General features: G+C 49.7%; 1 protein-coding gene across 3 annotated transcripts in view; it reads left to right on the forward strand.

The window, feature by feature from the left end:
- The window catches only part of Slco3a1 (solute carrier organic anion transporter family member 3A1), a 284,425-nt gene that overhangs the window by 200,734 nt on the left and 67,901 nt on the right, over positions 1-15,790 (forward strand). For all 3 annotated transcript variants that reach the window (XM_040730201.1, XM_005084540.4, XM_005084539.4), the window contains exon 3: positions 1,779-1,877. In XM_040730201.1, the coding sequence (XP_040586135.1) occupies positions 1,779-1,877 (99 nt within the window). The remainder of the gene's footprint in view (positions 1-1,778; positions 1,878-15,790) is intronic.

The following is a 15,790-nucleotide window of genomic DNA, read 5'->3' on the forward strand; positions in this document are numbered from 1 at the left end:
ATGGTCACTCCGCATATACCTGTGGTGAAGCAGAATGCCATGGTGGAAGGGCGTGGCAGGGCACAGCTGCCGGCTGCATGGTGGGCTGGAAACAGAGTTTAATAAGAAGGGAGAAGATAAAATGGACCTGTACAATGTGCACCCCCCCCCAGTGAGCCTCGTACTCTGAGCCCCACCCCTGAAGGAGACAGTCGGTAGACAGATGTGGCCTCCTGTGAGCTTAGGTTCCCATGACGACACTGATTCCCACTTAGACCTGCAGCACCCACTGTTCCTGATCATTGGGCATAAGTCACTGGCTGTCCCCATCAGATAACTGCAACTTCCCTCTTCATCCCTGTGACTGGGGAATGATCGGTGCTCAGATAATGTCTCTGAAGAGCAGTTATGGCCTGTGAATTTTAATTAAGGGTCGGTGCTTTTCCAAGAGCACTCCAAAAGTTCTGTGTAAAGTTTATGTGCTACAGTCACCAGGTAACTGAATACACAGCCGAGGCTTGTCATCACTCAGTTCCGCAGACAGGTGTGAGTCCTGACTAGCCATTGACAGTGATTCCACCATGGGGAGTCATGATGAAACTGAAGTTATCCAGCGTCTAGTCACTTCTTCTCAATGTATATACACCCTTGTGTGGATCTTCATATTTATTATATTTAGAATTTATAAATATCTGGTTGCATTTGAGAAGGATTTGTGGGTTAGATTTTTCTCACTTCCCAAGAATTCTTGAGTTTGTAGGAGTGTCTAGAATCTTAGCAAAAGAAGGAGGGAGGGAAGGAGTATAGCTAAAATGCATGTAGAAACAGAGTTGTAGAAACCCTGTCAGAATTCTTTTGGTGGTGGTGGTGGTGTGTGTGTGTGTGTGTGTGTGTGTGTGTGTGTGTAGAGTGTATGTACATGTAGGGAGGGTATGCATGGATATGTGCAGGTGCCTGTGCACATGTATGTATGTGTGTGGAGGCTAGAGGTTGGCATCAGGAGACAGGTATTGTCCCTGGTTGATCTACACCTTCTGTTTTGAGCCACGGTGTCTCACTGAACCTAGACGTCACCAATTAAGCTAGGCTGGGTGACTGATGAGCTCCAGGGATCTTTATGCCCCCACCTTCCTAGTGTTGGGATTACAGACTGGCTGCCACAGTGGCCTATAGGTTAGCTCTAAGGGTCCAAAGAAAGACCCTTGTATTTATGCTGGGGGCTTCGTCAACTGAGCCATGTCTCCAGGGCCCTTCCCCCTCGGATTTCTCAGTGGCAGGTTTGGATTAGTTTAGTGTTTCTGACTGATGTGGCACAAGTCCCTAAAGGTAAGAGAAGCGGGCCTATCAGTGCCTTGTTGGAGCAACCTATGGCAGTCCTGGAGAGGGCTGGGGAGAGGGCTCTCTGGTTTCCAGTGCTTGCTTCTCCTGCAGAGGCTGCAGGTTTGCTCCAGCACGCACATCAGGTACCTCACACCCTGCTCTAAGTCCTGCTCCAGGGGATATGATGCCCTCTGCCAGCCTCTGAGGCCACAGCGTTCACATGCATGCGTCCACACTTACACACATGATTTAAAACTGCAAAATCTGTAACTGATGGAATCCCATGGAATTCTAGCATGATGCGTAGTATGTTCATGGAGTCCTCAAAGATGGAAAGCACTAATATCCCCTCTGTGGTGCTCAGGCTAACTCCTTGCATTGTCATTTGTCATAACCAGGGATCTACCTTTGACCTTTGGTGAGTTTGCTCCTTGAAGGGCTTCTGTGTTTTAACCTAACCTTTCCTTTTCTTCTTGCAGGAATCCTGTTCACGATGTTGGTATTTGGACCAGCCTGTGGATTTATTCTGGGCTCTTTCTGTACCAAAATCTATGTGGATGCCGTCTTCATTGACACAAGTAAGGAGCAGATCGCAACTGCTAAGTGCGTCTGTAGCCTGCGGGGTTCTCAGACTCCGCACACACTAAGCAATTTCTTGCGCTGTGCAGCTTTCTGTTACTGTGACATGTATGCCCAAGACAACAAGAAGAGCCTGCTCTGGCTCATGCTTTCAGTCCGTGTTTGGTTGGCATATGGTTTGAGGGCCTCTTGGTAAGGTACCACTTGATGGTGGGGAGCATCAGATAGAGCAGAGCTATTTACCATGGTGTCTATGAAGGGACGAGAGAGGAGAAAGCCAGGGTCCCCATATCCTCTGCAGAAGCATGCCACAACAGCCTGACGTTGCCACAAAGTCCTGTCTCCCAAAGGTGTACATACACACACACACACTACATACACTACACATTCACACACACCTGCATACACACACAACACACATATACACACTACACATACAGCACACACATATACGCATCACACAATACATACATACTACACACATACACACCACACACACTATACACACACTACACACATACACAAACACTGCACACACACATGCACTATACACATTATGCACACATACACACACACTACATACATACAGACACTACACGTACACATACACACTCTACACAGACATAAATAAAATCAAACCATCTGAAGCAAAACTTGCTGTGTTCTTAATAGGAAGAGGACATATGTTTCTCAGATGCTCTGGGCTTCCCACCTGTGATTCTGAAATTAATAGCCATGACTGTGGGGGTAAATGTCTGCCTCAGCTCCTGCTTCCAGGTTCCCGCCTTGAGTTCCTGGCCTGACTTCTGTCGGTGATGGACTGTCACCAAATGCAACAGAAAAGCAAAGTAGAACACTTGACAAGAAGCATCATAAGAGGGAAACTATGTTGGTGTGTAACTCCGAGAAGCCCACCGTGGCGGGGGAGACGGCAGTGGAAGTGTGAGGCTGCTGACGGCGGCACAGTCATAGTCCATAGTCGGGAAGAGGAGAGCAGCCAGTCCCCCTGCTTAGCTTTCTGTGGCTCCCTGCCATTTGGTAGTGCTGTGTTCTATGGGAACGTCGTACATGCGCACCATGTCTGCGCGAATCAAATCCACCCCACTCTGTCTTCTGTAACTCCTCCCCATCTGCACACTCCCCCGCGTTGTAACCCCCCCCCAGTCCATTAATGCGACGGTATGCGCTTGAGTGTAGGACAACCTGAGAGCATGGGAAGCCTGGCAGGGGGCCACAGACCCACAGGGAAGTCTTACTCCTTCTCTCCAGCCACCATCGGTTGCCTGTGGCTGCTCAGCTAAGGGCAGGGCCTGATGAGCACTCAAGTTTTGTCTCCCTTGATCTTGTGGGTATGCTGTGTGTGCAGTCACAGCCACTGAGTTCACATGCTCAGCAGCCTTTTCATGTCCACCAAATAGCGTTCCACCCCTTGAGATCTCCCCAGAGCCCCTTCTAGTTTCCAGACTTCTGTGGATGCTCTCACCACACATATCCACGCTTCCAAACCCACGAGGGAGAAGGAACGCAGTGCTTGTCTTACTGAGCTTGGGTTTCTTCACTCACATGATTATATCCAGCTCTGCCCGTTTACCCATGTTTCTTTATTCCTTACAGCTGAGTAATCGAGTCTATGTATCACACTGCCTTTAGCCATTCTTTCTTGAAGGTACTTGAGGGTTGTTGCTTCCTCTTACCACTAGAGGGCAGAAACGTATCACAAATGCATCCTTTTCAGTCCGTGCCAGAAACCCAACCTTAGGAATGTTACTGTTACCCACACTGGGTAGATCGACCTAGTTCAGGTAACCCAGTCCACATAATCCCTCACAGGCACTGGCAGAGGCTTGTCTCCCACATTCCATCAAGGTAGCAACAGAGACTGACCATCATGCCTGTGCTGCGGTGACAAATAGCCCTCAAATTTAAGTGACTGAATGTACTAAAAGTTAATTTTGCAGCTGCTGTGTTCAAAACAGATTGGGGTTGGGAAGGACCAGCTCACCATGGTTCCTCCAGGACCCAGCCCGCAAAGTGTTTATCCTGATCCTAGTGTTTATAGTCTCCAGGCAGGAAGCCAAGAGTCTTACAAGGTATGCTCTGGTCCTTAAAGATGAGAAGCCATGCTCCCTGTCGTTTATCACCAAAGCAAGTTCATAACAATGACACCACATGTAGACGATCTTTATCTCACAGTTCTTACGTGGGTCTGGGACTCGTGAGCAGCTTCAGTAGGATTCAACCAAGTTCCCAGCCTGGGCTGCAGTCCCCTGAAGGACCAAGAGGGGGAGGGTCCAACTCCTAGCCCATGCCTGTGGTGGCCTTGCTGATTCTCCAGGCCCTCTCTTCAGGACTCCGTCAGCAATTCTCCCATAGAGAAGATGAGAGCGAGCCCCCGAGAGAAGGAGCCACCATGTGTCGTAAGCTAGTCTTCCGGGTGACATCATGTGTGTATCCCTGCACCCTTTGCTAGAAAACAGCCAGTCGCACAGGCCCACAGCTAAGCAGAAGGGTTCCTGTACAAGAATATGGATCCCAGGTGGAGGCAGGGATTGGGTGGTTGTCTTAGTTAGGGCGTCTATTGCTGTGAAGAGACACTGTGGCCATGGCAACGCTTACAGAGGAAGGCATTTATTTGGGGCCGGCTTACAGTTCAGAGGTTCGGCCCCATTCCGTTAGCATCATGGCGGGAAGCACGGTGGCAGGCAGGAGACACGGTGCTGGAGAGGTAGCTGAGAGTTCTACGTCTGTACCTGCAGGCAGCAGGAAGCGAGTGAGTCACTAGGCCTGGCTTGAGCTTCTGAAACCTCAAAGCCCCACCCCCCACCCCTGCAAAACACCTCCTCCTACAAGGCCACACCTGACAGAACCACTCCCTGTGGGCCTGTGGGAGCCAATTGATTCGTGATTCAAGCCACCACAGGGGTAATCACCCCAGGTCTGCCTGACTCGTGTGTTCACAAATATCGGGGCCACCGTCTGAAAAAGAACACAGGATTTCTGCATAGTTCCATCAATAATAAAGCCACCTCTCTCTGTGTCTCTCTCTGTCTCTGTCTCTCTCTCTCTATCTCTCTGTCTCTCTGTCTCTGTCTCTGCAGGCGGAGGGTAGGAGGCTATGGTAGCTGCTGCTTGAGCTGAGCTGATCTGTTCTCGGGATCAATAAGAACTCTCAGTCCCCTGGTTCCCAATCCATCATCTCTTGACAGTGCTAAATTTACTAATTCACCCCAAAGAAATAATGCGGCCTTAAACCCAATCAAGTTGCTCTGTGATTCACTCCATTAATCCCACTGATATATTTACTTGTCGCTAATGATGTTACCAATTTTCAAGTAGAAAATAAAATCAGATACAGCCTTCTTTATGTATTCCTGTCAAGCGCTAGGTCTGTTCAGGAAGGGATTAGACGCTCCTGTTCTCCAGAAGCCGGGCCCTTAGAAGCCCACTCCTAGCGGGCCAGGATGGATGGGTAAGGGACACACTATATGAAATGTCAGCTGCCACCTCACCCAGACAGAAGACCTAGCTCCCACTGGTGCAGTAAAGACAGCAAACTCCAGGGCGGCAAGGGGTTTGGAGTGGGGGGGTGGGATGCTCTCGTGGGGAAGCTACCTTGAAAATATGGAGGGTAATGTATTTTGTACTGGGCATATCAGCAGTCACCCATCCAGCCGATAGTAGAAAAGGCCAGAATGTCTGAGCCAGAAAGAACCCTGGGCAGCTTCCATTTGCAGGTCTTCCATCACACCAGCGAGGAACCTGGACCTCAGACTGGGAAGAGGAGGAACCCAAAACCCAAATCTTCTGCCCCCCCTTGGCAGATGGTTCCCACTCATAACCCCCTCTCCTCAGACCCCATGAAAGAGCCTCCTCTCTTGGTGCCTGGAGCAACCGTGGGTAGAGTGGGAGCACTTAGCCTGTGTACCAACACCCCACACCCCGCCCCGCCCCGCCCCGCCCCGCCCTGCCCCGCCTTTCAAAGCAGACCCCTTTTGTTCTCACCTCTCTGCTTGCTCTCCTAAGCCGTGTGAGAAGTAAAGCGGCCTCCTCCACACTTGTGGGCTCGGCTCGTTGGCATTGGTGCCTCCCATACATACCTCAGATGGACGTTTTGCTGTCTGTACATCTTCCCGGGGAACTATTGCTAAGAAAGGATGTCTGCTTCTTCCTGAAGCTACCCGAAGGGCCGTGCTGATTCTTACCACTAGAGCCACTAGAGGGCAGAAGAGCACCACTAATTCTTCCAGGGAGTCAGCCAGGAAAATCTCCTTTCCAAGCAGATTGGTATTGTCTTGTGGCAGAACCTTATCATGTTTGGGTGCATTTGGCTGTGTGTTGAGGCAGGAATTCTCTGCTTTTCAAGCCCACCGCACCCCTTCTTGTCATCGCCTCCTGACACAGATCTTTGGGGCTGCCCACCGTATACACAGGAATGTTGCAGTCTCTATGAATGGCTGTACACACAGCCACACGTGCATCTGTGAAATCTGGACTTGGGGAGAGGGCGGAGAAGGCAATGGCCGACCTGGAGTTTGTGTGGAGGTGGCGAAGGCACCTATGGAAGGCCTGTGCTGTGGGACAGATGGAGGGAAAATGGCCTCTCCCCTGACCCGACAGTGGCTAAGGAGGCAACCTCGCAAGGAGACAGGTGGGCTAGGGTAACCCGGGAGTCAGTGCAGCTGCGAGGGCAGGGGAGCAGGTGTTGCTTACCGGGATGACCTGGCAGTCTGGGAGAAGACCCCCCACAGGAGGACGGGGTGGGCAGCTTGCCCGGAGGCTCGGCTGGCCTGGCTTAGGCACAGGACTCGGTGGTTACTGCTTTTCATCTCTGTGTGGCTCTATTCGTCCCTCTTAAGGCAGATAGACTCCTGTGAGTGCTGGGGGGACATGAGATTGTTCGAATTTGCTTTTTAGAATATCTTGGTCAAGCTCAAGTTCAAAGAGAGAGCAGAACCTTGAAGAAAGGACTTGGTTTCCTGGCGGGGGGTGCACCCCTCATCATTATTGAATCGACCAGCCTTAGTAGGGTGGGTTTATCAGAGGGAGATTAGGAACAGCAGCTGCCACGGTTAAACAGTTATTACAGGTGCACAGTGCTGTCTCGTTCTGAACTTGGGAGTGCAACTTCTGTTTAATAAGGTGTTAACATATAGCAGTCAAGATTCCAGACCCCACAGGCAGTGGTGGTGCATGCCCCTAATGCCAGCACTTGGGAAGCAGAGGCAAGCAGATCTCTATGAGTTTGAGGTCAGCCTGGTCTACAGAGTAAGATTCCAGACCCTGTGAATCCAGACCACACTCGTGCTGGCTGGTTTTGTATGTAAATGTAACAAAAGCCAGAGTCATCAGAGAGGAAGGAGCCTCAGCTGAGGAAATGCCTCCATGAGATCCAGCTGTAAGGCATTTCCCCATTTAGTGATCAGTGGGGGAGGGCCCAGCCCATGGTGGGTGGTGTCATCCCTGGACTGTTGGTTCAGGGTTCTAGAAGAGAGCAGGCTGAGCAAGCCATGAGGAAGAAGCCAGGAAGCAGCGCCCTCCATGGCCTCTGCATCAACTCTGTCCTCCAGGCTCCTTCCCTGTTTGAGTTCCTGTCCTGACTTCCTTCAGTGATGAGCAGCAATGCTGAAGTGTCAGCCAAATAAACCCTGTCCTCCCCAACTTGCCTTTGGCCATGGTGTTTCTTTGCAGCAATAGAAACCCTAACAAATACAACACTCCCTTGAGCTCTGTGATGCTAGACCAGCCATTCCTCCTCTGGAGCCTTTGTGGCTAATTGCAAGAGAGCCATGCAGAATGCGCGGACAGTGTCTGGCATCTAGGAAGCATGCCATAATGGTTAGATATAATGGGGCATCTGTGAGGTCCGCTAGCAGCCGGCAGCCACTGGGGTATCCAGCAGCTTGCAGCCCTGACTCAGCCTAGCAACTGTCCTCCCTGCAACCCGCACTTAACCAGAAGGCTGCCCCTCCTGCCCACAGAAACTTCCCCTGGCGTTCTAACCTCACCAGCATTCCTATGGACACTTGTTAGAAGGCATGCACGCACCGGTTGGCCCTGCAGACAGCTGCGTGGCATCCGTGGCTGCCGTAGGCTGTGTGCTTGTGGGAAAGGGTCACCAGCTGAGCTGCTGCTCTGCCTTGTGAGGGGGCTGGCTCTGCTGCCAGATCCCTGCTCTTTCAACCTGTTAGCTGGATGGCTGGGATCTGCAGTGTTCCACACCCTCCCTGTTTCCACCTTTCTAATTAGGTTTGTAACTTAATGATGCAATTGGAATTCCCGAATCCCAAAGCAGGAATCTGGTAACGTGGGTTAAGAAAATAGGTCCATGAACCTAAAAATGCCCTGAGAGCCTTAATGGCCCTGACACACCAGTATGGCCCAAGAGTGAGAAGTGACTGTCCCCAATCGCTTTGACCCACTCTTCTCTGTCTCATGGGTAGGCCTGTTAACGAGTTGCATGCTGGTTTCTTCCTGTTCCTCCCAATTTTCTTCCTTTTTTTTTTTTTTTTTTTTTTTTTTACCTTGGAAATGGGGACAAAGTCTTGATAGGCCCTTGCAGTCACTTGCTCTTTGCAGAGGTGACAAAAAACTGAGCGGCTTGCCCACTTTGTGTCTTTATCCATGTTGGTGACTGAGGGGGGGAGTGGGGGATTAAGGAATGGCAGGTTGAAAAATTATAGATACTAAAGAAAAGACAGGGGACAAAGTTGGAAGGGCACTCCAGTGAATATGGAAGAAAAAGCCCCAAGTTTATTATACACACTGTTTTTATATACCCCAATCAAAAGTGGGGGAAGGCAAAGAGACTTTCTTGCCAAGATACAAAGAACAAGTAACCACACCCTAAACCAAGTATCCTGTTGACAAGTCAAGACAGACAATAGCCACACCTTAGGCTAAATATCCTGTTGTTAAAGTAAGACGTCCCTTAGTTACTTCTTAGGCCAAATATCCTGGAGAGAGTGATAGTGGGTTTGAACTCTCTGACTTTAAGTCAGGATGAAGGGGAGCCATCTCTATTGGGCCCGACAACCTTGTTCAACAGAACTAGAAAATGATGAAAGTGACCCAGAAGCCAGGCGCCAAAATAAAGCACTTAGAGAAGTGGATCTTGAGGCTGGAGAGACGGCTCACTGGGCAGGAGGCTTTCTTTTTGAGCTTAAGGACTTGAGTCTGAGGCCCCAGCACGAAAGTGAAAAGCAAGGCATGACTGGGCAAGAGCCCAGAGCCGCAGAAGTGGAGGGCAGCAGAGTGCAGAGACACGGGGCCAGAGCACGCGAGCCAGCCAGCCGAGCCAGCATTGCGAGCTTCCAGGTTAGCGAGAGGCCCTGTCTGGAGACAATAAAGATTAAAAGACAGCGGAGGAAAATGCCCAGGCATCATGTTCTGGCCTCCACAGAGGCACATGGACCCACACTCTCATGCCCACGCAAAAAAGCAAACATAACACACACACACCTACATACATACACACACACACAACACACACACACACACACACAACATTCAACACACACACACACAAATCAAAGAAATGGGTCTTCTAAAGAAGGAGACTATATGCATGTCCAAGACACATGCAAATAGAGTCCCCAGCTGTGCGGCCATCTCGTGATAGATGTATCCCATCCAGGCCCAGCTACCAAATAGTGTTAGTTTCCGCTTCTTCCAAAGCCTTTCCCTTCTGGTTGACTGAACTGCCCAGAGAATGAAGTCTGTGTCTTCCCAGCTCTTGGAGGAACCAAGTATAGACAAGTGACAGCACAGCACTTCCTCTGTCCAGCCTGCTTCCTGTGGCATGTAGCACCACGATTCAGGCTGTCCCCTCAGCCTGACACTGCCCCTGCTCTGTTCTGGTCCATGGCTCCCATCACTCCTGTGACTTCTTTCATTGGTGTATTGATGCATCTGAGTAAATGAGAAGACAGATTGGTGCTTTTCACTTTGTTTTGGACATCTTGCAAACAGCCACCTTCAGACTACAGGCTGAAAACAAGCTTTAAACTCAATACAGGAATGAGAACTGGAAAGGAAAATAAATAGGTTCTCAAGCTTTTACCCCGTCCCTACCTGAAACAGTACATTTGCTGTCCTCGGCCTCAGCTGTCGGTTCAGACAAGGGCATCTTTTTTCCAAGCCATTTGTAGTAGTCAGGGTAGGCTGGATCATGCTACAGTAACAAATATGTCTCCAAATCGGTGACTCAGAATGGTAGTTTATTTCTTGTTCCTGCCCAGTCTCCAAAGCAGGTCAATGGGAACATTTTGTAGCTTGTTCATATAATCCTCTTGGGAAGAAGAAACTTGAGAACCACACACTAGCACATTCATAGACACGGACGGAAGTGATGCGTGTTCCCCTGCTCACCTTTTCCTCTGTAGAATTCTAGTATGTGGCGACACTTCACAAAGTCAGCAACATATGTTCTTTGTGTCCTGGAGCAGATCTAGTTGAAACAGTCATTAATGCTTCTGCCATTTGGTTCTTTGCCAGCACAAAGAACTCTATCTCAAATCTCAGCTATTCTAGAACAATGTCTCCTGAGCAGTGACTATTGCCATGCAAGTAGTGAGAGGTTGTTGTCAGAATTCCTCATAAAATATTATTTAAGGAGTTTGAGGGATAACTCAGTTGGTAAAGCAAGCGCTTGGCCCACAGGTTTGAGGTCAAGAATTCAACCCCAGATCCGCACGAGAAAGCCAAGTATTGTGGTCTGTGCTGTGACCCAGCACTGGAAAGGGACAAGAACATGCCTGGGCCTTGCTGGCCAGCCTGCATAGTAAACAGGTGGGCTGCAAGCCAGTGAGAGATTCTGACTCATAAGACAGAGCAGCTAGCTCCAGCAGAATAATAGCCCAGGTTGGCCTCTGCAGGGTCTTAGCCCAACCATGGAAAGCTGAGCTGGGTCCCAGGAAGGGTAAGTGCACTGCCTCCCCAGCCTCCCAGAATCCCAGAGACAATCACACGCAGCAGGGAGCCTAGTCAAGCAGGAACTCGTTTATTGCCCCACAGCAAGCATCTTTTAAAGGAAAAAACTGCAGAGCGGGAAAACAGCCAGCCAATGGTTTTAAAGGTCAGCCTGTCATGCACCTAGGCGCCCTAGGCTTTGCCTGGTGAACACGTGCTGTTCATGCAGTGACCTCATCTGGTTCCATCTAGGCAACTGATCATCTTTTTTTGTAAGCAACTCAGGACTCGCCCATCTGATTTCCTCTGAGCCCTATCTTTGATTGGCTCATGTGTCCTACAGATTCCCCCTTTTTGTTTAGACTGCAGCCCACCTCATTTCAAAGTACAGGCCTCTTGGCTCCTCCACAGAGGTTCACCTCTAATAGCACCTTTTGTCAAGGTTCACTTAAAACCTCAGGGATGAACCTATCACAATGTATGTGAGGGGTCATCAGTTGGGTCTCTTGAGTCTTTGTTCTGATTAGTCTGACCAGCCTATTGAAAAGGCAAGGCCCAAAGACACAAATTAAGGTTATTACTATAAAGGAACCCAACAGGGTGGAGATTGCATTATCCAGGAGTCCATCCCCATTTTCTCACACCTTCATTGTGCACAGTAGAAGGTGTCCACCCCACCACATTTGGATATGTCCCTTGCTGCTCAATTGCTCCCCAGGCATATGTAAAAGTCAGTGTCCCATAAGGCTGCCCTATTGGGAACATGTGAGCATCCCGGGGGCTGGGAGTCTGATACGTGGGGCAGGTGGCACCCCCACAACCCTCCACATTCAGACTGTCCTTGATGAAGAGAGGTCCAGTCTCCCACGTCCCAAGATCCTCTGACCAGGTCACAGAGAACGAAGAAGAGCATGGGTCATCAGGTCTGGGGGACTGCCTCATTCATGGCGCTGTTGAGGACATCTCCATTGGCGGCATCGATCACCACCCATGTCATCTTTCGGAGATGATGACGATTCTGTTGGGTAGTCACTGGAGCAGTCAGCAGCAGCAGCAGGGGCATCAAAGTGGTCAGGAAGTAGGACATCATCTGTAATTTTTAAAGAACACAAGAGCTTCTCAAGGGTCCGGCACCCTTGGACATGGTTAGGTATCATTGTATTGTCCCTCTTACTTCGGAAGATGAACCTTGACCACCATTGTCACTTCCTTTCATTGTTGGTCAACCTGTTCTTGGTCATCCTCCTGCATTGTGGGAGCAGGCAGGAATTTTAGATTTCTGGCCCGAAGCCAGATGGGCGCTTCCTCACCTTATAGGGAAGACATATCCAAATCCTCTTCCCATTGTAATTAATGGGTCTGGGTCCTTTCATTGGAATGTTAGAGGGCCTTTCTGTTTGATCTTAACTTGGGGTTTGGAGTTTAGGTGACCCCAATGTTTTTGGAACTTAGGTTCAGTTGCTCCCTTAGAAAAAAATTAAAATATGAATAGTAAATAAAGCCATTCCTAGTTGTAAATGGGGGCTGATTCCCCCTTTTTGTTTTAAACGTTGTTCTTTAAGACTGCTTGTCCCTGAGGGTTGTTAAGGGATTTCTGTAGTATGTTTGATGTGCCATCTATTGAAAAATTCTGCCATGGAATTACTGGCAAAGCAAGGGCCGTTATCAGTCTTAACCTGTGTGGGTAATCCTAGGGTTTTGAAACTTTGGAGGAAATGTGTTTGAGCATGTTTGGTCTTTTCCTCCTGTATGTGCAGTGATGCAAACAGGCCCCTGAATAAGTGTCTGTGGAGACAAAAACATACTTCTGTTTGCCAAAAGTTGGAAAATGAGTAGTATCAGTTTGCAGAGGTTATGGCACTGTAGGTCTCTAGGGTTAACTCCTGACGGCTGTAGAGGGGGAACTTTTAGATGTGGTTGACATGATTTGCAGGTCTGAACTATCTTTTTTAGTTCTTTTATAGGAATCATTGGGAATCTATTATGTAGTCTTCTCCAATTGACATGGGTCATATCATGCAATTAAGTGGCTTCCTGTAGGGTTAGTGCATCTGGGGCTGTCACAAGTCTATCTGCCCATTCATTGTCCTTAGTCAGGAACCCTGGGAGGTCAGAGTGCCCCCTGAAGGTGTTGAAGGCAAATTGGTGCTTCTTGACCTCTAAAAGGGCCTTAAGAATCACCATGAGAGGGATATAGGGTTATTATCTAACCTAATGTGTGCTTGTGGGATATGAGGAAGTAATTTAACCACATAGAGACTGTCTGAAAAAAGACTGTAGGGCTTGGAGATGTCCTGTAATGCCAGCATCACAGCCAGCATTTCTTTATATTGGGAAGAACCTTGGCAGGGTTGAACTCTTTGGTGGCTTGGTGTTACTTGGTATCTCCTAAAGGAAATGTAGGCAGAGCCTGCTCCGGCCCCCATCAGTGAAGATGCAAATAGCTTCCAGGATGGGCTCAGATAGAAACAAGGAAGGCATCTTAAGGTGGAGTCTCTGTAAGAAAGGAGCCCATTTGGATGGTCCATAGTGGCAATCAATACTCCCCATAAATCCCTCTAAGGCATGAGCAAGGTGGGCATTAGCCCAAGAAAGCCATTCAACATCCACCACCTGGAGGGGGAGGACAGTGGTATGGGGGTCTAATCCATAGTGTTGCTGGGCTTGGGTCCTGTCCGTTATGATGGTGTCAGTGAGCTGATCTGTCTGAGAGTAGACCCAGAGTGTTCCTCCCAAAGACGAATGGATCCACTCCAACAGCTCCCCATCTAGATTGGTCCAGCACATTAAGGTCACTGTTTCTCTTGATCGGGAGTTACCTCCCACATCCCCCAAACCGAGGACCCAGGTACAAGCTCCCAGGTGGAAGACATTTCCTCCTTGCAGAATACTGTCCTGACTGCCTCTGTGTTTACCAAACAACGAAACTATTTAACACCTATAAAACCCATTTGAACAAAGCCCTTCAATCAAGGGGACAGTCCAGAAGGCTTGTATTGTCAGGGTATAAGACCTTCCAATCCTACCTTTAGAGAGGCTTCCTCCATTTTTTTTAACAGGGCTGGAGGCTGCTCCTCTAGTTTAAAGGCTTCCCCTCCAGGTCAAATTTTGAAATATAGTCCTTCTTCCCACACCGAGGGCATGGGGTAGAAGGGGGGCTTAGCCCCTCCTGGCCTGTTAGCAGGAGGGGGGTTGTTGAGGACAGTCTCTTTTAAAATGTCCCTCCTGACCACATCTAAAGCATGTCCCCTTTTCCAGAGGCCTCGAGGACCCTAGACCCTGGGTTACCAGGGCCTGGGTGATGGCATCCGTCATGGTGGTCATCTGTGCCTGTAAGGCCAGGGCCAGAGACTGGGATTGGTGTTGCTGGGTACCTACATCTTTGGAAGCTACCATCCATCTGCTCAGGGTGGTCTTTTAATCCCGTGGAGGCCATTCTAGGTCCCCATTCATCCCTTCCCATACCAGCAGTCTGATAAATTGTTCTCTGAGGTCCCCTGGTGGGAGCTTGCTCTGAGTGTGCTGTTGGACCCTATCTATAAACTCTGGCAAGGGCTCACTGGACTTCTGCCTCACCCCAGCTATGGGGAACTCATAGGCCCATCATCCAGTTTGGCCCAGGCGTTCAACCCTGCCTGCCACACCTGAGTTAGCTGGGTTAGTGGGGTTAGCTTGCCTATTTGCCTCAGCTCGTACCCTACATTCCTCCTTATAAAAGGCACAGCATTTGATAAACTGAGAACTAGGGAGGACTGACTGCCTTAGCCACATCCAGCCAGTCCTTGGGGACGCACAGGTGGCAGGCGATGTCCTCAACAGGGCCTGTGTGCAAGGGAATTAGGGCCATCTTCCGCCACTGCCTGTGAAGGGCTCTTTAAGATGCTGGCCTCCCAAGGATACCAGTCTAGAGGCCTGCCTGACCCGGGGGCCAAGTTTACCAGTTAGGCTTGGGGGACCCTAGTTACATCCTCCAGTCCCTCCTTGATTGGGCAGGCTTCTACATAAACCAGGCCTCCAGAAGCCGAGTGGTGTCCCTCAGTGTGCTACAATATCCTGAGTAACTAAAATGGAGAGGGGAGAGCTCCCCAGAAAGCCAACAGTGGCTTCATGAATCCAGCCTTCCACGTGCCTTCTCATGAGCCTCCTTCTGGCAGGAATGCTGTGATTTTGACCCAGATGGCATGTTTCTTGCTGTCTTTTGGTTCTTGACCATTCATGCCCACGGGGAGAAAGGTGATGCAGACAGCTCTTAAAGCAGGGCCAGCCCACCTTCCAAGGTTATTTTTTTCACACCTGCAACAGAATCACTGCTCTCCTGTGACTTTCTCCACAGAGGCACTAATTTTGCTCCCTTCCAACAACTGCTAGGATTTCTCTGTCTGTGCTCACATCTGGAGCCTGTGACAGTGGAGGTCCCCTTCCTCTTTGTTTTTATCCATTGCTTGGCAGCAGGTGATGAAACACAGTAAGTGACTAGTGAAAACAGCCCTATTCAGCGACCCCAGGCGATTGTACTTCCTTTTCTCTCCCCTCATTTGCATGAAGATGCTTCCAGGATCACCTTGGGATTTCCCATGCCCTGGCATACCGTTTAAAAATGAAGCCCATCCATGGAGATGCCCATTCATATACTCGGGAACAGAAAGGGGGGAATAATGAGAGCTGCCATATCCGAAGAGTGCGCATGTGCCAAGGGATTCTTGCTTGTTACCTCTCATCTTTACAACAACTCCAAGGGTGGCATCCTTATTCCGCAAATGATGAAGAGGCTCAGGGATTGCCAAGGCTCGTGAGCCGCAGAGCTGGGATTCAGCACCACCACCTCTGCAGCTTAAGCTCTCTCCTCTCGGACACACGGCTGTGCAAAAGCAACTGGTCTATCTCAGCATGCTGAGGGTCTCTGAGCTTCAGTCAGTGTAGACGATATCAGTATCCCAAAGCCAATCCACAGCTAACCAGAACAATCAGTAGCCACGGGGCCCGCAGCCCGGAGTGCAGGAATCTG

Source organism: Mesocricetus auratus, unplaced genomic scaffold (assembly GCF_017639785.1).
Source record: "Mesocricetus auratus isolate SY011 unplaced genomic scaffold, BCM_Maur_2.0 Super-Scaffold_4256, whole genome shotgun sequence".
Classification (NCBI taxonomy): Eukaryota; Metazoa; Chordata; class Mammalia; order Rodentia; family Cricetidae; genus Mesocricetus; species Mesocricetus auratus.